Source organism: Simochromis diagramma, unplaced genomic scaffold, assembly GCF_900408965.1.
Source record: "Simochromis diagramma unplaced genomic scaffold, fSimDia1.1 OVJJ01000596.1, whole genome shotgun sequence".
NCBI lineage: Eukaryota > Metazoa > Chordata > Actinopteri > Cichliformes > Cichlidae > Simochromis > Simochromis diagramma.
This window is the reverse complement of record NW_024387245.1, coordinates 23,789,825-23,813,297: the sequence shown is the minus strand read 5'-3', so window position 1 is coordinate 23,813,297 and position 23,473 is coordinate 23,789,825. Positions and strand designations below refer to the sequence as shown.

The 23,473-nt window shown below is 38.8% G+C and overlaps 1 protein-coding gene across 2 annotated transcripts in view; it reads left to right on the top strand.

The window, feature by feature from the left end:
• Positions 1-21,611, top strand: part of dcc (DCC netrin 1 receptor) — a 409,341-nt gene extending 387,730 nt beyond the window's left edge. For both annotated transcript variants that reach the window (XM_040000674.1, XM_040000673.1), the window contains exon 29: positions 12,993-21,611. In XM_040000674.1, the coding sequence (XP_039856608.1) occupies positions 12,993-13,082 (90 nt within the window). In that variant the 3' untranslated portion in view covers positions 13,083-21,611. The remainder of the gene's footprint in view (positions 1-12,992) is intronic.
• The last annotated feature ends 1,862 nt before the right edge of the window (positions 21,612-23,473 follow it).

Here is a 23,473-nt window from a genome sequence, read left to right as displayed (position 1 = left end):
GCATCAGCAGTGAGTGGCAGCAAAGCTCTCAGATGAGCTGAGTGAGCAGAGCGCCGACCGCTTCGGTGCTTCAGCATGTGAAGTAGGTGTGACTGATATGTACTGATATGCACTTTGCACATCATGTCCTACCTATATTTTACACTCCACCCCTCCTCTCACAATCGCTACATATTTCTTATTTTCTCATTTGTATTCTGTATCTGTCAGTAGTTGGCATAAACCCCTTTTGTGTGTATCTATTTTTTATATTTCTGTGCCACTGTTTTTTGCCCTATGGCACAACAACAAATTCCTCGTTTGTTTACAATAAAAGTGATTCTGATGTTTCATTGCGGAGAAAAGCACATTTATGGCAACAAGTACAATGTGTCATCAATATTATCATTACAGAGACTGTAAATTGCAATAGAGCTGATATCTTCACATAGTTTAGGAAAGAAACTGAATTCAGGGTACGTCGATGAGGAGATGCTGAAACTGTTTATGGGGATTTCGCTAGAACTCCTAAAATGACATTAAAACTGCAGTGAAATAGCTTCATAGCAAGTTAATAGTCTACACAGTACAGCAGCGTCATTTTTAGCAGTTTGTAACCACAAAAATTTAGCGTAATTTCTTGCTTTTGTGGAGATCTTCAATCTTCTCAGAGTGCATCAACAGCCAATATAATGTGCCGTTAAAATGAACAGTAAGACAGTAACAGTAAGATTAAATAAACTAAGGACATATGTAAACTTGCACTATTTCTCCTATAGAACAGCAGCTGCATGGCGTCTTGCTATAGTAGACGTAATAAAAATGTGCTTGCAGAGGTTCTCTGTTGCCTATCTTCTGGTCCACACCGACATCATAGCGTCTTTTTCAAATAACGGGAGGTTTGTGCAGGGTTATTGTGTCCCGAGTGTGTTTCTTAACTATTGCAGACAGGAAGTGTCAGTAATGTTCACAGAGTGACAAATAATTATATAAAGTTCACATAGTAAAACGGTGACAGAATCCCTTAAAATTAATCAGTGAAATGGGATGAATAAGTAATAGTTAGCACAATTGGCACTGAAAAAAAGGACACGCCTTCAATGTAACAACAATAAAAGTTTGAGTCAGATGATCACATTTAATTTAATTGATTTCATTTAAAGTGTTTCTATTATCTTAACCTTAACTGCTATATTCATGTAATTAACTATGTATTCATCCAAGCTTCTTATTTTCTCTTGATACGGCACAATAACACTTAATTAAAATGCACTGATGAAAGATACACATTCAATAATAAATTAATTCCTAAAATAGGAAATTATAGAGTACAACAAATGAATGATAATTTGTGGTAAAGCACAACTTGTGTAGTTGTGCTTTGCTTTATTAGACATAAAAAATGTGGTTGCTGGCATTCTCTGTTGCCTTCAGATCTGATATTGGTCCACACCGACATGATAGCGTCACCACATCTGATCTGGTGACTCCTGGGAGCATTTGACTTCAGTTAACTCATGGTCATGTTCAAGAAAGCAGTTATTTGGGTTTTTTTTTTTTAACTTGATGGCATGCTCCATTATTCTGCTGAAAAGAGGTCTTAAAGGCATGGACATGGTCAGCAAGAATACTCAACCCAAAATATCCCCCACACAATTACACAACCAGCAGCAACCTGAAAACAAAAAGCAAGCTACAGGATGGTATGTAACAAACAACAAAACATGTTTCTGAGATAATTCTAATCCAATAGACACCACAAAAACAAATACAGTTGAATAGAAGTAGTTATGAGCAATAGAGTCACCCATTCTGCAGATGTGAAGGAGGCAACTATCCATAGAAACCAAAGCTGTGAATCTTTAAAGTTTCATGGTTTACCATGGAAGTCTGTGGAGTGGCCTATAGTGGAACTGCAGTTCTTAGCATTTCTGCACTGGGTTTTTTTAGGCCTGAAAATTGCAGCTTGATTCAAAAGTCAGTTACTGTCCTCCATCAAGTGTGTGTTTAATATGGGAATGCCATCCATACTGGAAGGTGCAAACAAGCTTATTCTAATTAACTTCTGATTTGACTACTCAACGATTAGATGATCTGACTTGATGAGTCAATTACGAAAGAAAATTCTTGATGCATTCTCAATCATCCAGGAAAGTAAATCTCCAAAAGTTGAATCTGTTCATCTGGACGTAGCGTTTTTTACGAAAGAAACTCACCTCAAAAACTGTAAAAATGAGCTTTGTTTATTGTTCATCATTTTAAAATAAAGGGGGGGGGGGTCTTGCAAACCTACAGATAACCTGAAACGGGTTGTAAAACCAAGGCACACAGAAAGAAAAATAGAGCGTAAGGTTCACAGAGGTTGGAATAAACAGACATTCTCACACAGGTGGAGATTTGTCACTACACCTGTTTCCTTCCCTCAAGCGTGTCGGTGGCCTTTCAGCTGTGGAATAAAACAGTGTTCATTAGTGAGTGAAACTGATGAGTGGGGGGGAAAGAAATGGAAGGGGAAAAGAAGAAGAGCAGGGGAAAAGGAAAGAGAGAGCCTCGGTGAGAAATGGGTGTAATAACAGAAAATAGAGGAGAAAATAGAAGAATATAAAAGCAAGCAGGGGTTTATGGTGAGGTTGAGGTGGTAAAGGAAGAAAGAGGGTGAAGGAAGTTAGATGGAGGATATATTAGGAAAGTGAAAGAAGGGGCAAAGAAAGGTTTAAAGGGCATGAAATGAAAAATACAATGGTGGAGGCATTCGAATGAGGAAAGGATAATTGTCAGAGAAAGAGGGAGTAATAAGAGATAAAGGGGTGACAGGGAGGAAGAGAAATTAAAATTGAGTAAACAGAACAGCAAGGAGAAGGTGGACTTGGAAGAGAAAAGGGGGTTGAAGGAGGGCACAAAGGAGGAAAAGGAGAAAGAAGATCACTAAAAATCACAGTACAGGATGAGAAAGGAGAGGTAGATGAAGGAGAAGTTATAGAGAGAGACTCGGGAGTAAGCATGGTGACAGATGGGGAGGCTGATGGAGAGGAGAAGAGTGAAGGAAGGAAGGGAAGAGGAGAAGCAGAAAGATAAATGACAAGAGATGATGTGGAGAGACGTTGGACGTCGGGACTTGTTAAATATTCATATGTGACGCAAAGACAATAGGACAGGAATGGGGAGGGGGGGTTTCCACGGCAACAGGAAAAGAGGAGAGAGGCCAGAGGAAGAAAAGAGAAGAGAGGAGAGAGAGGTGAGGGAGGTAAAATGAAGGAAAGATTAGAAGACCAGGAGAAAAGAGGACAATATGTGGAAGAGAGGGGGACAGGGGAAAGAGATGGTTACCACGACAACAAGGGGAGAGGGATGCTGTAATAAGGGAGGGGAGAAGCAGGACAGAGAAAAGGAGAGAAGTTGGGAGGTTATAGAGGAAAGGAAATAAAGACTGGATGATAAAGATGAGAGCAAATCAGCAGAGAAGCTGATAAGGACGAGTGGAGAAAATGAATTGGAAGTATGGGAGGAAGGGAGGGTGGGATAGAGAGAGGGAGGGAGAGGTCTTAAAGGTCAGCAGGTCTGTCCCTTCATCTGCTGCTCTATCTCTGTAATTGATCTAGTCTTTTCCCATCAGCCCCCTGGCCTATCCATCAAACACACACACACACACAGCTAGTTAATAGACTGTGACACAGGGTGAGTGACTAATGTCAGTACAGCACAATGGTGCTTTTATTATATTCTTATACCTGCAAACTATCATAGAAAGAAGGGGAGCAGAATACAATTGGACTTCTATAATGTTTTTGGCCTCAAGCACATTTTTTCTATTGAAAACACAACTCCTAGAAAAATAAGCCTGCATCATTCTTTAAATCAGCTATGCATAATTTGGTTTTAAGGTATTTTCAGCAGTGTGTTGTTTCTTCTACAGTGACATAGATGTGTGGCTGTATGGCTCTGTTCGAGCAGCTCTCCAGCCTTCCATGTGTGTATATTTAAATCCTGAGGCAGGCAGAGCAGCACCAAGCGGGCACCAATGAAAAGAGACATTGTATTAAATCAGAATCAGCAAGAAGGGGAAAAGTGGCTTGTACTAAAAGCAACAATGGTAGCCAGAAGCAGCTTAAATAGTGTTTGTGATTTACCAATTAAAATCAGCTGAGCCATCAGCCATGAGACTGACCTTCTGGATTGCCAGACCTATTGCCAGGCTTTTTGTATATACCCAAAATGTGTAAGATACTAACAAGATAATTACTATATCTGGAAAAATATGAAAATTGAATTTCGACTTCCCATTCCTGAGAACTGGATCTAAAACAAATATTCTGTTTTGCTTTTTATTTATTCATTCTGATATCTGATTCTGATATTGTCTTTTCAAAAGTATTAACAACTTTGCTGTCATAATTTGGGTTATATTATCATTTCCTTAGAGGCAAAGATCACTGCAAATCTGTACCAAGCTTTGATGATGATGAAGATGATGAAGATGCCCTGTTACAGGATGACAACGCTTCTATACATAAAACACCTGGGCTTACTGAATCATTTGATGCAGGTGCTGTGACCTTCATTATCACTGGATTGCAATCCAAATGAAACACCTATAGGATATTTTAAATCAACTTGTTAGAGTTTTCCTCCAAGATCATCATCAAAACTTAACATGAGGGGAATCTTTAGAAAAAAAAGTGCCAGGACTAGGAGAATCAAGGCATATTTAAGCTTTTCTAGTGCTAGAACTGATTTTGCCCTACCTGAAAAAACCCCGTTCACAGCAGTGCTTCTCTGCTGGGTGCCTGTCAGTGCAAGAGAAACCACAGAAAAAACTAAAGGCTAAGAATTCCAGCATACCCCAGGATATTAGGATGAAAACACCTTACTAAGACACTTCATGTTGGTATTTCCTCAAATTTGTCTCCAGGAACTAAATGGAATTCAGTGAAATGTTTGTTGAAGTGACAGGAACAGGACTCTTTGTACCTTTGTATGAGTGTCTGTGCTGGCCTCAGTGTGATCTGGACAGCAGGCCGCAGATGGTCCATGGACATCAAAATGAACCAAGTGGCCTCTAACCTCAACCACCAAAGACATCCTCAGACTCTTTATTCTTTGAGTTTTATTCACTCTGAGTGTAGAGTTCGGAATTTTAGACTTTCTGAAAGTCGGAAACGCTTACTGAACATATACATTACTATCAACTCACTGAAGTGACATCATATCCCCACTTCTTCCTGTTTGAGCATCTCTGCTTCTATTCATATGATAAAAATGATAGAAAGAAGTAGACAAATCAAGATCTACAGAAAGTAGCACTTTCCCAGGCTACCACCTGGCCTTAAATATTCCCAACACATTTTTACCTTCTAACACCTGCCCAGCATGTTATTGTGGACTTTTTATCCATGAAATGAAAATGATTTGCAAATGCTATAAACACATATTTTATTCAAAATAGGGGACAGAAACGATATCCAGTGTTTAAACAGAGAAAAGAGAAATATTAGCTCATGTAATTTCAGTATCTCTGGTAACATGTCATCTTGACCCTATGCCTACAGGGCGAACCATTTCTCACTCACCATCGATAACTCCACAGTTTTCCTTTCTTCTCAGGTTAAGAGCCTTGGTGTCACATTAGACAGTTCACTTTCCTACAAGTCTCACATCAGTAATCTCACCCGTTCTGCCTATTTCCATCTACGCAACATTAACAGATTACGTCCTTCTCTTTCCACACAGTCCACGTCCATTCGTGTCCACGGTCTTGTTACCTCCTGTATTGACTACTGCAATTCTCTTTTGCATGGTCTCCCCCAAAAATCCCTCCATAAGCTTCAACTGGTTCACAACTCTGCTGCTCGCATTATCACCAGAACCCCGTCCTACCAGCACATCACCCCTGTTCTTCAGGAACTTCACTTCTTCTGCTCACCTTCAAGGCCATTCATAACCTCGCACCTCCTTACCTTTCTGACCTGTTAAGCACTACCTTTCCTGCCCGCTCACTTCGATCTTCTTCTGTCCAGCTTGTTGTGCCTTATTTTGGCCTCACCACCACAGGAAGCAGAGCTTTTAACTGCTCTGCTCCCAGGCTGTGGCGCTCTACCCCCAGATATAAGAAACATTGGTTCTCTCCCCCAGTTTAAATCTCAACTCAAAACCCATCAGTTCAAATCTGCATATTCACTGTGAACCCACTGTTTGTTCATTATATCCTGTGCTTTTGTTTTATTGTTCTTCATTTTTCTTCATTGTGTCATTGTTATATTATGTGTTTTTATCTATTGTACAATGTCCTTGGGTGTCTTGAAAGGCGCTTTATAAATAAAATGTATTATTATTATTATTATTATTGTTGTTGTTGTTGTTGTTGTTGTTGTTGTTGTTGTTGTATTATGTGTATGTGTTAGTCCCCGTAGGGAAATTACTCCTCTGCATTTAACCCATTCACCCATTATTATTATTAAAGCATCTCTTCATCCTAAATAGATCATGTTTTGACACTTTGCTCATCCAGCTGGCCACAGAACAACCTCACCAGGCAGTTATTGGGCGTAAACATTTAGTAGCATCTAATCTCAATGCGAAAATGAGTATATGCAGTCCAGGCTTTTTGAATTTGTCCTTCACAATCTGTTCATAATCACTCCCAATTCACTATAATGCAATGCATCTTGCTTTACAGATGCCACAATGGGCGTGAAAGCTGATGGTGAAGGTGCAAAATGATTAAAAGAAAACTTCTTTTAAACTATTTAATGTCCTGTGGGGAGAGAAAATAAGTCAACAAAGAGGTGATACCACTCAGACCCACATTTTCTTACTGACAGCTTATTCAGTATTTCTGGCATTTGTTCAATGCAGCAGAAAGTCTGTCGATCAGTTCCTTTGTATTCAGCTCTGTTAAATGGCACCACGCCTCTTTGCATCTTTATGTCTCCTCCAAGTCGCTCAGAACTATGAGACATTTAACGCGTTACGCATTTCATTGCTAACTCGTAGGAAAGAAAGAGTGGGATACTTGGACAGATGGAGACACGTAACCACATTTATCTAAGTTAGTGTGAAACAAGGTTTGCATGTGCTCTGCTTGCTCTGCTGTGTCGGGAGGAATCCCTGACAGAGCACAGAGGAGTTTCATTCAAGGTCAACAGGTCGACAGGGATAACCGGATATCAGAGGGAAACATAGAGTATCGATGGGCGTTTTATCCCATCGATGAAGCATTTACTGACTCGTTGAAACTGCTGTTACAGGTCAACAAATGAGATCAAAAGGTCACTGGGTTTTTTAAGGATTTTTTTACACCCGCTTGTGATTTATATAGAAGACTTTTCTGCCCATGTGAAGTGGGCAATCTACAGCAGTGTGGAGTTCTGAGATGAGCTTTTATGTTCTCATTCGAAATAAAAGTGGAAGGCCACAAGGTCACACTCCCCATGTGTTACACTGACAAAAGACAACCTTACAAGTGCAGTGTGTCCTTCCTTTTCATTAATGTGAATCCACAACAGGTCTTTATGTCTAGAGCGAGCAAGAGAGATTTATGTCACCTGCTCGACAGCTATGAAGGAGAGATTAAAAATGAACAGAACCTGGTGAAGGAGGTTTTTTAAGCCTGTTTTTACAAAAAAAAAAACATAATTTAAATGCTAATTTTAACCAAAATGTGTTTTAAATTAGATGGAAAATTGTCTTCAGGGGAAGCTACATGAGCCACTAGATTAAATTATACTGGCAGACATACATGCCAAAGTGCATATAAAGGACAATGTAGAACAATAGACAATAGAAAAATGGGCCTGATAGAAGCCAAGAGTATTACAAGGTGAAGTAGCATTGGATATCTCCCAAATTAGTTATCACAGGATAAATCTGGAGAAACTAAAACAATGCATGAATAAACTAAAAGTATCCTAAAGTATTCATTGATTAGGCTCGTAATGCTGCATTCAGTATAATTTGAAAGAACAGTTTATCATGTTTTTCAAATCATTAAAAACAGTTTTAGACACCAATTTATTGTCTGAGTTGAACAACAAGAGACATATTTTGCATATTGAGTAAATTTGATCAACAGAACTGGGCTTGATCTTTCCTTTTCCATCCTGGAGGGTCCTTCTACTCGGATCAAGCTTGTCATAGTTATTAAATGCCATTATGAAGACGAAGGTTGCCAAGCTTGGCACAGTCAGTACAGCAAAATCCGTGATATAGCATAATTTTTGTTACTGAATGGAAGGATAAGATTTTAGAATTGTGGAAGTACTTTTTCAGATCTCTTTGAGGCATCTCGATGGGGACAGACTTTCTGTATAGCAAAAATATCCCAAATATTTTTGCTATACAGGGAGCCTATACAGTAGATGCTCAGTTTGGCCAAATAGCAGCGGTGTTTTAACTCTTCAAATCAACATGAAATAATCACAGGAAAGTGTTTAAACAGAGATTATTAACACATTTATATGTAAATGCATATTAGCCGCCTAGCTTAATCGTTTCTGCTGATTAAGGACCTTGGACTGTACTTCATATGTTTTTTTGCTCACTGCCGACTTTTGGGCTTTAAATATATTATCTCCACCTGCTGGCACTGCAACTTCTTCGTGTGTGTCCATTTGATTTTTTTTTTTCTAATTTCTTGATTAATCAGCGATTATGTAATTCTCTTCCTGAAATATTTCAGTTACCCTAAAAATGCAGGATGTAAAACAAAATGAAAAGTATCCATCAGGATGAAATAAATCAGTAAAAACACAAGGAAGCATGCAAGGACTTTAACCATCAGTGGATGTATTCCAGTTGCCCAGCAGCTCCCTGAAGGGTTGTCTACACACGAAGCAATCCACTTGCCCTGCATTACTTTTAATCTGACAGGTGGTCACTAGCAGATATTGCAGGTTCCAGTTGCCTAGGTAACTCTGTGATGTATTTACTACTCAAAGGAAGCTGTGAGCTGTGTAGGAACAAATGTACAATGACATTTCACTTCACTAACTGAGAAGCAAGATTCTTTACACGTTTGGCACTGCAGCTAATACTACACAGTAATAATTTGTAAAGAAGTGAAATCTGTGAATATGATGCATCTTTTAAGTAAAACTAATCCAATCACATTTACTAACAAGTTACTTACATTTCAGTAGTGTGTATGATGTAACTGCATCAGTCGTTGGCATCGAAAGTTTTTTCAAGGGATGTTTGCTTGACCAACTTTCCCCTTCTCAGAATGCAACTAATGAAAGATAAAATAAAGGATATGAGATATTACACAATGATACCTTAAATTATTTCAGTTTATTAAAAAAATAAACATTACTGCAGCTTTCAGTGTAAATTGAATTCTCTATGCTTTGAAAACTCTGACATTCTGATGTCACAGGACTGTCAGTTAGGTGGTAACTGGTATACGGACTGCTGCTGCTGCTGGTGGATATTTCTTTACTGCTGTTGATGTTTTAAATGGGGGCGGTATAAAAAATCTATATATGACTGGAGGGGGTGTTAACTTGTCCCGAGGCAGAAAACCAGTCGAAAGCTGACCCAACATGATCCATCTGTTCAGGTTAAAAGCTTTAACTGAACGAAAGTCATGAGAGATGTTTAACTGTAGACCAGCAGGATTGATTCCCCCCTCAAAACAGGATAGCAATAATAATTAAAAAATATTTTTTAACTTAATCTGTATTTTTAAATATTGCATTCGACAGGCCTTTCAAATCCCACAAAGACTAATATTTTACATTTTACAAAAAATCATTGCCATCATGTTTATATTTTAAATTACGGTGCCAAACATCCAGATTAGCATCATCAGGGTTGCAGATGGGTCGTGGTTAGAGGAAATCAGGGGATAATCTGACTTTTAAACCAAAACATGAGCACAAAAGTATAAGTTAGTATATTAAATATAACTCATATTAAAGCATTACTATCAATAACAGTGTAACCCAAAGTTTTCTTTATTATTTTATTGTGCTTGTAAGTAAACCACTTTTTTGTGTGTGTCAACACACAAATCAAACTTGTTATTTTTCGTCAGTAAGAACTATCTCAAAATTTAAGTGTTCACCTTAATCAGTCCCAGAATGAGCAGATTTAAAGTGATTGTACAATTTTTTCACACAATATGGCTGCTTTCGAAGCTTTGGTGTGTCATATGTGTTATTAATCTAATAAATGTTGTATAAAAATATTTGAGAAAGCTTTCAGATTCTGCATCAATATGACCGAACACAAGCCCACAAAGTTGATGGACACCACCTCTGTTAAGCAGACCTGGTCATTTCTCCAATATTGTACAGAATTAGAATTAACAGTAAATTGGAAGATGACAGTATAGTCGCATGTTAGCAGTTAAGGGGATGATTACCTGATCTGATACCTTTCAAAATGTGTGTGAACAAGCGCATGATGGCACAGGCAACGACAATTTTTGAATACCTAATAAAAAGAGTGGTTGTTGGGTTTTTTTTTGGCTGTGAAGGATTTTTAAACCGTCCTTGAAGATTTTCAACCCAGCAGTCCACTGACAGACTGACTGTGTGCAGCTGAAGGAATTTCAAGAGCATTGTTGCGCTCCACAGGAGGATCTGCAAGGTCACAAAGGAACCCCAAAAGTTTCTAAGAAACTAAAGTTCTCTATAACACAGAGGCTGATATTAACGTCAATGATTCCCCTGTCAGGGGAACAGAATGCACAACAATGGTGTGCATCACAGGGCTGGAAGGAGACAAAGAAATCTGTTGTCCATCTGCAGTTTGCTAAAGATTACATTGACTACTTGTATGTGGCTTAAGGGGGTCAATTCAGAAAGCCAAGCATACGCACTGGAGTTCTGCAGTCATATTTATATAGAGTCGCTGCCGTATAATGAAGGACTTACACAATGACTGTGTACAACACTAATTCTTTACAAGTATATAAATTGAGGGTCTTGTACATTGACAACATTTTTCGATTAAAGTGTGAGAAATATCTCCACAGGGCCTTTATCGGTTTTCCACAGCACACTGAGGAGAATATTGAATTTTTTTTTTTCCAGCTGCAAGGACAAACTCTGCATGAAGGCCACGCTCAATATAACACACCGAGAATGTGTGTCTGTGAGAGACGAGCACTTGACTGTCACACACGCACACAGATGAAGGCACTTAAGTTGGCACACTGAGAGGTGACAGTTTGTATAGTCGGACAGAACAGGCCATTACACAGTGATCACACATTTGCAGGATATTTAAGTGAAGCCATTCACTCTATAAGTGTGCCCCATCCTTGGAAACGCTTGCAGACCAGTGACAGCAACAACTCTAACACATTTGATGCAGTCGTCTCGGGGGAGAACTGTTAGCTAAGCTCATTATTGCTGGTTTTATTCTTGATTAAGCCCATTAACTAGAAATCCTGTGAACTTTGAATTCCTGTTGATCGCTGTCCAACTTTTTACTCTGATTTCCCTCCCTCGGGCAGCCATTGGTTCCACATCAGTCAGACTGCAGAGACTTGAAACCTGCTGCTGATAGATAATCCATCACAGTCAACACGGAGTCACCTTTTATTTTATTCAGTTATAAGTGCATATTGAAAAGTTTGCACTGCACTGCCAGGCAACAATAACTGAACTCTTGACAGAAACCAAATCAGACACGAGGTTCACTGTGATAGATTAGGTATTTGCAGCCACTTACGACACTGTGCAAGTTGACTCGCACAAAAATGAATGAATGCATCAAAGAGTGCAGAAGAAACACATTAAGCCTCTTAAAGGTATGGCTGGGGAAATGGTTTTCAGCAGTGAAAAAGGTGTGATTTATGTCCTTTCACAGCCTAAATGTGTAGCATTCCTGTTCTCAGAGAAAAGGTCCAAATAAGCTGACCTCTTGTTTGTTGTCTTAGTAAACTGATGGATTTACAATATTAGGTTTTGGAGCTAAATTAAGCCGTAATACGGCTGGCAGTTCAAGAAAGTGGTTACATCCACAAGAAAATTGGTTGACAAGTGGATGATTTTCACATGTTTGGGTTTTACATAACTAGTGCTGAGTTGTCAGTCTGTAGCCCATATTCAGCCTCCCCATGAAGAGTGTGCTTTCGGGACATAGTTTTGTAATAAAACCCATAACGCCCCACAGAATGTCTTGCTTCCACGGCTGCTAACAGTGCTGTCAGCTGAAGTGGCAATCACACTGGTGCTACCAAAGTGTGGCTCAGGAGTAGTTCAGCCATTTTTACAAGCATTTGTGAGCACATTGCATGCAAATTGCATGTATGCAAGAAACTAACACCAAACTGACATACTGTTAAAAAATACATATTTGTAACAGAGCAAAAAATAAAGTCCAGGATTATTTATCACCCAAATACTATCTTCATTATTAAGCATTTTTTAAATCAAGTTTGCTGAAACTGGAAAGCAGCATTTTTGTAAAAAGCTGCTTAACTTTCAGTAGGGTTGGTAGCTGCTTTGGATTGTAGGAGATTAAGTTTTGATCTTTGGGTAATTAACTAAAGTCTAACTGTTTTCTGGTCTGTTGGCAGGCGATGATCATTAGGATGTTTGTTTATGAGAACATGAAGTGCAGAAGCCAGGACTGATTTGGTCACACTACCAACGAAGAAGCACATGTCTACAAAATATTTCAGTAGAATTTGGTGGTATGATCAAACTGCTATCTGAACTCGTCACAACATGACTACTGAACGGCTTTCATACACAAGCTTGTGGTCAGTGCTAACAAGCACCTGAGCAGAACAATGCAGATATCCATCCTTAGTTATTTTGGAACTAGTTTGAGAGAAAAATACAGTGGATCGATCCTGGGGGGGCTTGGGTGTAGCCTCAAGCCTGAAATACATATGTTTGAATCTGCCTCATGCATACTTACCCTCAGTGGTGGATCGGTTGGTTCACAATTATAGCTTGATAGCTTTTCTTTAAACTGTATCTACTGTATGTTGTTTTGACACACAATGGTCCATGATTTTATAAAGCTATTAAACTCTGTTTTATTTCTTTATATTTCAGATTTATGAGCAAGATGACCTGTCAGAGCAGATGGCCAGTCTAGAAGGGCTGATGCAGCAACTCAATGCCATAACAGGCTCCGCCTTCTAACATCTGAGCCCGGCCCGGCCCTGAATCACGGCCTAGTCTGGAACCCTTCTTCAAGCCTCGATGTCACCTGTTGTCTGGTCTTTCAAGGCACCAACAGGTCAATCTGGGTTTAAAGATGCCTCTGTGGAATCAGATCTCCGTTTGTGCTGGGTTAAGTCTGTTTGGTTTCTACTGGTCTTGGCTACTATCCACTGGGACCGGGATTGGAAAAAGGAAATTCGAAAGAGGATAAACACTACAGCACACAGCATCAAGAACAGGACCAGTGTTGAGGGGCGTCTTTAGGAGTTTAAACTGAAACCCCTTTAGACCCCTCAACCTCAAACACAAAACTAAAAAAAAACCCAATGCCTAGCGCCTCGACTTAATGAAACAGGGGGAAAGGATTATCACAAAAAAAGAAGACAAAATTACAAGATCCCTCCTGTTTCTCTTATTTGTGATATTTATTAGCATCCTTCTCCGCTGAGTTATCTTCAACTCAGTTACTGTGACTGTACCTCACTTATTTTTCATTATCGCCACTCCGTTTTGTCTTTTCTTTTTCTTTGGGTATTCCAACTTTGCGCATTTACGGGATGTGCATATGGTTTGAAAATGGAACACAAACCTAAGTGAGAAATGGAAAATACATCCTCAGCCACCAAAGTTTCAACAAAACTTTTTTTTTTCATGTGGATTCAAGGTTGTCTGTTATAACAGAGCGAGGTGATTCACTACGACATTTTTTCTCATCGTTTATCTTTTTCTGTCTTACACAAAACAGTATGATTTGACTGAAACACATCACCCAAGCCCAAGATACCCTTCCACTTTCTGGATCTTGAGATTAAAATTGTAAAGTCCAGTCTGAATCATCTGGATCTGGATTCTACTAACTTTTTCTTACAGGACTGTATAAAAACCTCTTTAGACTCCCACAGTTGGTTGCTGCTCCTGACCAAGCCTTTACTCTCCCTAACGCAGAAAATGTCCAGTATTTACCCACAAGGACTTGTGTCGTTGCCAAATTCTCATCTCTGAAAGCTTACTGTAACTTTTTTTTGCTAGTTGTTCAAGTCTGGCCTAAAAATGGACTTGAAGTGGGTGAAAAAGATAAGATTTAAGGAACAAGGTGGAGCTGGTTTGAGATGATCAATTCTATTGTGGAACAAAGAAATGTCTCCGGTTGGAATACAGCAATTGTTCATGTCAAACGTATGTTCAGTCACTCTAAACATGTTAGTTGCAAAGTGCAGCATCGCCCCCCTGTTGTCTGGAGGACTAAAGAAGGGTTACAGTCTGTGAATATCAGTGTTGTTGGTCTTTGGGACACTAGTTCACGTGTTCACCAAAGATACATTTTGTAGGACACTCACTGAATCATGGTTATTCTATCAAAAACATAATAAGCACTACCAAAATCAAGAAAAGGGTAATTAAGTCATGATCATAAGACAACAGTTTTGACTCTGAGATCACAAAACAATAATTTTGTTTTCTGTCATTAAGTTATATGCATAATTAGCTTCAAAGCAACACAGCAGGGCGCTGTGTTGCTCTTGTCAAAAATGGAAGAAAAAGAGATTTGATGTTACCTTTATTATTAATGTTTTTATTGGGATTGGAGATGATGGGGCAGCCACTGATGACGACTGATGAGACAGATCTCTGTCATTGTTTATTTTTTCACTGTGCCATTTTACAGTGTCTGGCTGGATGTGAGTGTGCTGTATCTGGGCTTGCTTTTGATGAATCCATATTTATTTTTCATGAGACAAACACGAGTGTACCTCTGTCGACCTTGATCAACCACCTGGAACAATGGCAAAACCGTCAGCTTCACTTTGAGTTTTCTTCAGGTGGTTCTGTTTTTATACAAAAAACGATAAGAGAAAATGTGACAAAAAGATCAACACAAATAATGCATAATCCACAAAGTATATTTTTACATTTGATGTCCTGTCAGAGCTGAGTTTTTTTTAAGTCAGGTTTTTTTAACCACATTTCTGCAGAGAGCTACTTTAACCACAGTGAAATATGATAACCTCCAGCCTTTGAACATGTCAGACATTTAGTTTAATTCAAAAATTCTTTGTTAACTGGTATAAAGAAGCCCTTTTGTGCCATTTGTAGTTTTAATAGAAGCCGTTTAAGAAAAGGTTGACTGAGGAAACAAATTGCAAAGAGGGATTTTAAACCTGAAGCAACTGCATTCAAGGTGTCCTCTGTAGCATCGGTGCAAAGCATATGTACCTTCCTGTTCTTTAAAACAACTGCATTTGCATTGACAGCAGGCGAGAGAACCTGATTTTGAAAATTTGATGGAGATGAGATGGGTGGGGATGTTTTTGTTTCTCTTTCTGAAAGAGAAATCATATTTGTGAAAAGCGGCATTAGGACAGTGAAGAAGGTGTACACTGTAAAAAAAAAAAATCCTAACAAATTGATCTGCGCTGGAGTTTTTGTGAAGGTCTCACTTCTTTCTTTGCTGCTGCAGCAATCTGTTTTTCTAAATATCACCCCCTCATTCTTGCAACATAATTGGAAGTATGTGGAACTACACCACCTGTAACAATCACATTTGACCACCTGGCTAAACGACTGGTAAGGATAGTCATTTTGTCTGCCTGCAGAAAACCAGGAATTCAAAATGACTAATGATTCATTAATCAGTAGGGAGAAAAAAAAAACAGGCAATCAGTATGCTCTGTATTTGACTCCATCACCCCAGTCTCCATATTGTAATTTACAGACCTTTATCTTTCTGTGATAAAAGGAAAAAGCCTGAGGGAGACAGAGAGAGGCAGAGCCATGAATTGATATTCAGGGGTGGTTTGTATGTGCGAGTTAGGGCACAGAGGAATGAGCCCGTGAATTCATTATAACGTAGTTTCAAATATTATGATTCAAGCTCACGCTCGCTGGGCCGTTACGCCGGCGGAGAAAAGTCCCGGGCACGGAAGGGATGGAAAGGTAACATCTCGGTAGTGCAGCGCGGGTATGAAAAGCGAGCGAACGCTGGCAGGCAGGCGGTGAGGGGATCAAACTCATCAGCCTGTTCTCGGAGAAAAATCCCCGTTTCACTCTGCTCTTCCTCCCCTCCCCTCCTCTCTGCAGAGCAGAGCTTTGTAGAGACGGAACAATCCTGTGCTGTGGGGTCAGACTAAAATTTGATTATAAAAAATAAGAAAATCAGATTCAACAATAAATTCTGAATCGAATGGCCTGTTGACACAAGGCATTTCAAAAAGGAAAGAAAAGAAGGAATGATTAAAGTTAACTGCTCTTACTGGTGAATTTGCACATTTTAGCCCATTAAATGTGAATCACATCTTCGTTTCCAATTATCATCCATCCAGCTGGACCTTTCTGGCAGACATTTGTTTGTTTCATTTCTGAAAGTCAGCTTGCACACATTGTTTCCAGACCTTCGTATCACTGCCAACTTGTCAGGTTTTGATCCAGTGACTCAGATGATGTGTCAGTGGAAATGGAAGCAACTGCACAGGTTACTTTAAGTCAACTTACAGAACAGCTCTTAAATCAAAAAGTAAAAAAATAAATATTAAGTTGAGCAGTACTAGGAGTCTTTAAACTGGTGGATCCATCAGCCAGCCATCACACTTTGCATTTGAGCAACTTTATTTTAGTCAGTGTTGCAGAATTGATCTGTATTTCATAACTGTTTCTTCTGAGTTTCCTAGAAATGGCTTGTAATTTCAACTGTTTCCGTAATAGACCACATGCAAAAGATAGACACTGAAGTTGTCTCTCGTTTTAAGTCATCACGCTCATCACTTAAGCCACTGTGATCTCAGTTTTTGAAAACAAGGAGCAGTAGGGATTCGCCACTACCTACAGCATGTGCTACTTTAATGTCTATTTACACTGAATTGGACCCAAACTTACAAAATCAACACCAAGCTATATAAAACAAAATACAAAACTAGTGACTGATTTCAAAACCTCTTTAGAAAAGCGTTTACTGAGGTTTTCAAGTGCGAAGTTGGGCAGAGGTCAGAGTTTGATGGCCATTAGCACAAAAAAAAGCTGGTTTAAGGCACTTAGTTTTCACTTTTCAACCTATAAGAAACATCCATCTTTTATATCTACTCTTTGGTTTCCAACTGCCATTAGTTTTGTATATTTTCAATTCGTAGACCCCCCAAAGTCCAAATCAGGTCAAAGTGCTTGCTCAAATTATACTTTGACTAATCTGATCAAGAATACTTCAGTTACATAACGATGGGTTTGTCTCCAGATGTCTGTCTGATGCCCTGCTATACTTTATGCACAAGGTATCAGGCCTACAAAAACCCCTCCACTTTGAAGTCTCTACTATTTGAAATTCATAAACTTGAGCTGAAACCAATGGATGCCTGGAAGGAAGGAAATCAGTCTAAAAACTGATGCAGGATCTTGGAAATAATCAGTTGGGCTGAAACCTTTGAACGTTTTTAGGCACGAGCTAATTCATGAAACACCTGTACACTCTGTAGCGTTTACATCGGACATTTGGTAACTCTTGGAAGGAGAAATCAGTTGGACTCAGATAAAACACTTCAAAGTAGCACGGATAAGCAGCTGATTAAACCTTTAAATAGGTGTTTTTCCCCTCAGCTGTCAAAAATCAGACTTTATACCAATGATGTGACTTGAAATGTTGTTTAAAGAGAACACCTAACTTTTTTATCCTCAGTCATTCGCCTTCATGAGTTTTTGTCATCGTTGAGATAAATAAGACATTCTCCGTAGCTATACTTTTCACTTCAGTGTTATTTTTCTTTCTCCATATTTAGTCACTTTATTTGAAGTCTTTGTGAAATGTTAAAATGGGCTCTGTGTTATGTTAATTTGTTCCTCCTGTAAAGTCGACACACGGGGACCAGATGAGACGGGGCTGTTCTGCTGAGGACTTATCCCAAAAGCCCCGTGTCCCTTTAAAGGGAGAAACTAAAAAAGAAAAGTTGTTTTGTTTGGTTTTTTACTTTGGCAGCGCAGATGCAGCCTTTCAGCACCTGCCGGGAAACACAGACACATCAGATGTACTACATCCAGTGATGGCAGGGATCGTCCTGTACTTGAAATATCAAAGCTTGGATCCACAGAACGGCAAACGTGTCTATCAAAATGTTCCAGTGCAAGATGCTGTACCCCCAAATGGCTCACTCGGTGACTCATAATGCAGAAAGCGTTCATCAAAACAAACCATTTCCTCTCAGACTCAACCTAAATGTCCTTTTATTTCAGCAACAAAGATCATTTTATGGAAATCCGCCTACTTAACTTAGAACAGTGTAATGGCCAGATTTCTAAAAGAAAAATTAAATGAGCTGATTTTTTTTTTTTTTTTTTTTTTTTGCTTATTCAGAGATTTTTTTCCCTTCAGTAACCAAGCTTTAAGATCCACGGCCTTTGCTGTGCAGTGATGTTTGCCTTAATACCTGACAAATTACCTGTATTGGCTGACCTTTAGTTATAGGAACTAAGAAACTTGGGGGGAGAAATTCTGCCTGTATTCTCCCAATACTTGCAAGGAAATTAGTTTAATTTACATTATCGGCATGTAACAGCTGTAGGACCGTCCTGTACTCTACCTGTTTTTTCATTTTTCAGATTTCAGACTTATTTTACTTTACAACTTTTTTTACTTTGTTTGCCTGGTTTCTGTTGATTTCTAGTGTGAAATCAGCTCTTTGAGAATTGACTATACAGTCATGACCAAAATCTTTGGCCATGACTGTAGGACTCTGATCCATATATAGAAAATACATCAATATTATTCAGGGGGACCAAAATGTCAGCATGTCTACACATCACGGTGCACCTAAAATTACATTAGATTGAGGCAGATAGGTTGGCCTCTAGTGTTTGACTACAGACACTATGAATCTCCCCTCCTGCAAATATCAGCTAGAGTGGAGGCATTGTCAGACTGTGGATGGGGACAAGTGGCAATTCTTTCTGATGCCAGGCTGCTTTAGCGCTATTTTAAGCTAAATCTCTTCCTAAAGTTTATTTTATCTCTAAAGCCAACCAAACATAGGTTTTAAAAAATCTGTTTTTATGTTCCGGTTATATTTCAAATGTATCAACATTGTCATTTAGGTTAGAGGACTTGTTGACAGGCAAGAATATTGAGAGAGATTAAATGATGCAGACACTGTGACTGTGTGGACAACATGTTAAGAGCAAGCTTTTATTTGTGGCAGTTAGAATAAACGTCTACTTAAAGGGGACATAAATTTATCTGAATGTGAAATGTAAAGCTAAACCATGTGATTTACTGTCAATGCGCAAAAAGATCCCAAAATATTGCTTTATGAAATAGTGTTTGTTCATCTGATGCTGGAACAGCCTCAGAATCACCATCATCTCAACGTCATCATCTTATTTTATCATTCAGTGCAACACAAAATGCCCGGTTTCACTTTTTCAAGTGTGAATTAAACAGTGCACAGGAATCTAAAACGGAGACTAAGGACTGAAAAGGACCTTTTCTTCTTCAAGAGTCTGACCCCACCCTCACCCCATCTCCTAACAGCCAGATGTTGGGTTTTTGCTTCGAGTGTATTTTACTGTGGAGAAAAACATTGCTGCAGCAGAACTACATTTTTAAAAAGCTCCTTTTTTTTTTTACAGTGTACAGTTCCACTAGAGTAGAAGTAACTTTTTTATAATCAAATTTAATATATTATTACTATTATTACTTTATTTCGAGTGCTCTTTAAATCTATTATTTATAGCCATGTGATATTTCTGCAAATGTGCATTTAGATTAGCAAAGAACAAAAATGAAAAAAGAGGACTGAAGCAGTGTTTTATTTTTCTTATTTTAGGTTACTGCCTTAAAAGGTTTCAGTATTTTTTTTTTTATATTGTTGCTTATTTACATTCCTTGATGAAGCATTCTGTTTGCCACCGTGATTCCTCGTTCCAAGGAGATGCAGTCACCTCCGATTTCTGTTTATTGTCAGTCCGAAATCTGGATGGCAGGGCTCCGATCGCATCTATGCAGTTCTTCTTCATAGTTACAGCAGACCCGCCGCAGGGTCACATTTAAGTTTTATTCTTTGCCCACTATCTGGAGCCAGGAAATCCAAATCTGGGGCAAAGAGAGAGGCACCTGAGTGGAGCTGACGTGAAGTGTGTTTCATCGTGACATTAAAACTGAAGCTTGAGTTGAGCTGCAGGAAAGTGTTCACTACTAAATGGAGTAATTTGTATTTGGTTGTATGGCTCTCCATTCTTGAGCAGCAGCAAGAACAGAGCAGCTGGTACCGACAGCAGATATGACACTGGTCAATCCAGATACAGCATGGATTAAAGCTGCAGTGTAAGTGGGTTGCAAAGCAGCTTGCAGAGTGCAGTTATCATGGGCAGGACTTAACTTTGTGGTGTGCTTGAGTCAACACTAATCGTCTGAAAGTAGTACAAACGGTGCCTTTGGACAAACTCAGACATGATATATTGGACAATGGCATCTATTGAATAAAAATCTTTCACCTCAGTAACTGATTTTTTTCATGTGCTCACATTTTTATTCTTGTAATGACAATTTTTCTCTTTAAAAAAACTGACTATATCAAAAAACAAACCAGATGTTGGGTTACGTTAAGTGTTCACTCAGATTTGATTGTTAGAGACATACCAATGTTTCAAATGGAATCATTATGAAATTATAAAAAGAATAATTATTTAAAGACAAGTAAAGCGCCATATGTGTTTTTCATACTCCTTATTTCAATTATAGTAGAACACTTTCAGATCCCCTTTATTTTTAAATGTATTTTTCTTCTTCCAGTAGGTATCATTGGGTTGGTTGATTACTCTGATTACTGATTACTCATCTGGAGACTGATACCTCACTATAGCTATAAAAGATTATTGAATACTGACCAGCACTACTGGTCAAACTTTACATCTCTCTATTAAGGCAAATATGATGACTTCTTCTCATATGTCTGAGTGTCTCTGAATGCACCGCCACAAAGAATGTTCTAAATGCTTTCAGCTGCATTTCTGGATGACTTCAGCATATCTTTGCTCACAAAGGTGTCATTAAATGGCAGCCTGGAAGGCAGGAAATCAGAGTAAAAGCTGATGCTCTGCAGGAAAGAAAAACCAGTGCTCTTTGTAGTTAATGGACTAAAACCTGTGAAACACACCGGGAAGGTCCTGTACGAGTGAAGGCACCTTGTGAACTAGTATAGTGTCAATTGTGTGAAACTCAGAAACACCAAGCAGACTTGATAAGGTGGAAACTGGCTCAGCTCACCTCCCACATTTCAAAGGGAAACTCGACTTCATTAACTTCTTTCTTTGGGCGCTTCACTCCTGTGTGGGACCCATTGAGGATCAAAAAAGGGACAAATTACATGGTGAAAAAAATAAAATAAGAAAAGGGAGGGTTAAATAATAGAAAAAATAAAGTTGGTCAGGGATGTGGTGACTAAGAGAGGTCTGGTGTCGTGTGAAACCATCTCCGTCAGCTCCATGGCAGACAGTTTGAGGCCAAAAGCTTACAAAAAGAAAATAATCGAGTAGGAAAAAAAATGAATGATGTGGACCTCATCTCTTCAGGGCGAAAGGGACCAAATTAAAGCGACCCTTATCTCCTCTCACACAGACAATTACTTCATTTCCAGAACATCATTGTTGGACAGAGGAGCCGACAGATGGACGATTCAGAGTAAATACATTTAACTTCATCCTTTAAAAAAAAGTCCAAGACTCATTATAACCAAATTAGCTTAGTGACTGCAATATTTAAGAGTGTACATTTTGTTCATTTAAGTGAAGGGGGGAAAGTGGATGATGATGATGAAGACAAAGTAAAGCGAAGTTTCTATCCACAATGTTGTATACAATTGCTGGTTTTGTAATGCACTGTAGAACAGTCCCATGGTCCTTTTTTATAGAAATGTTATTTCAATGGTGCATTCTTTTTGTTTGATAAATAAAGTTTTGATACAAAAACAAACACCCTGTTAATGTGCCCGATTACTCACCACACAACCGAATGTGTGTATAATAGATGTTACGGAGACTTAAAAACCGAGTCACAACAAAATTAACTACAAAATTTCAGGGTGAGACTTCACCTTACTTAACCTGATGCATGAGGAAAGGCTGCGTAGGACTCAAGGGGAGTCTGTCATAGCCCATTATACAGTTAGTGTCAGAATGATCCATCAGGCTATAGTTAGAAAGGAAATTGTCCTTAACTGGAATATGCTGAGGAAAACCTGTTGGGTTCAGCTGGCGGAAAAATCTGTGTTTTGTTGCTGCTGTCATCTTACAGAGCATCCTGCAGGGGATCCAGGACATCTTACAGTGTGTTGATGTGGTGACAGAGTTACGGCAACACTAAGTCAGGTCTCTCACTATCGGTTTTCACATTTTAGTACCCGTAAAGCATCCTTTGGCATCACATTTAAGCTTTTTTGTTTTTTTTCCCAGCATGCAGGGTTAATGTTGTGAAGGTACGTATTTTAATCCCAACCTCGATCTTTTCCTACACTTATTCACAGAGTGAGAGAGAAAGTAGACAGCTTAAAATGTGACACAAACCAATAGAGGTCGAGTGAAACAGTAATTCAGGCTGTGAATTTGATTCCATGCCAGGCCACTCAGGCTAAACCTGTGTGTTATTTAAGGCTGTTTAAGGAATTTACTTCATATTATTCACTTGATATTATTGTCTGTCTAGTATTGAAAAAAGTGCTGTCAGTCTGCCGGTTGTCTGTTTTTGACCAATTTATTAAACTCAAAATAATAGTAAATGGAGGTCAGACGCAGAGTCTGCATCCAGAATTATGTATGAAAGATGCACAAAAAAAACAATAGATTTCTTTTTAAGACATGAACACATTTAACTGAATTTCTTCAATACTAATTATCAGAGGTTAAAGTGCGATGTGGATGAAGGGGAATCCTAACAATGGGTGTGGGGTAATGAATTACTTAGAAATAAGCCAAATAACAATTTTTTATAAAAGTCTGAAATATTTTTTATTGTATACAGACTGTGACCAGCTGATCTGTGGTGCTACTGTGATATCCACTGCTCTTTGTGGCTTTAGCCAACTGAATCCACTAAGATAACCACATTTAATGAGCTATATTGACATCTTAGAGCATCACGTTAGCTCAAACATTTTCAACACACTGCACAGAAACAGAAATTGTACTTGGTTATGTTTGTGTCCTATCTGAAAAGGTACATTTGAAATTTCTTGCCAACAAAACATTAAGCTGTTTATGTCCACTCTTGTTGGTGCTTCAGTGCCCCAACTTTATTTGTATGTGCACCATGAACACATATGAATGAGAAGGGAAAAAAGAAGGATATGTGGAGATACTGTGGGATTCTTATGACTAAGCAAATATTGCCTGGTCCACCAGGC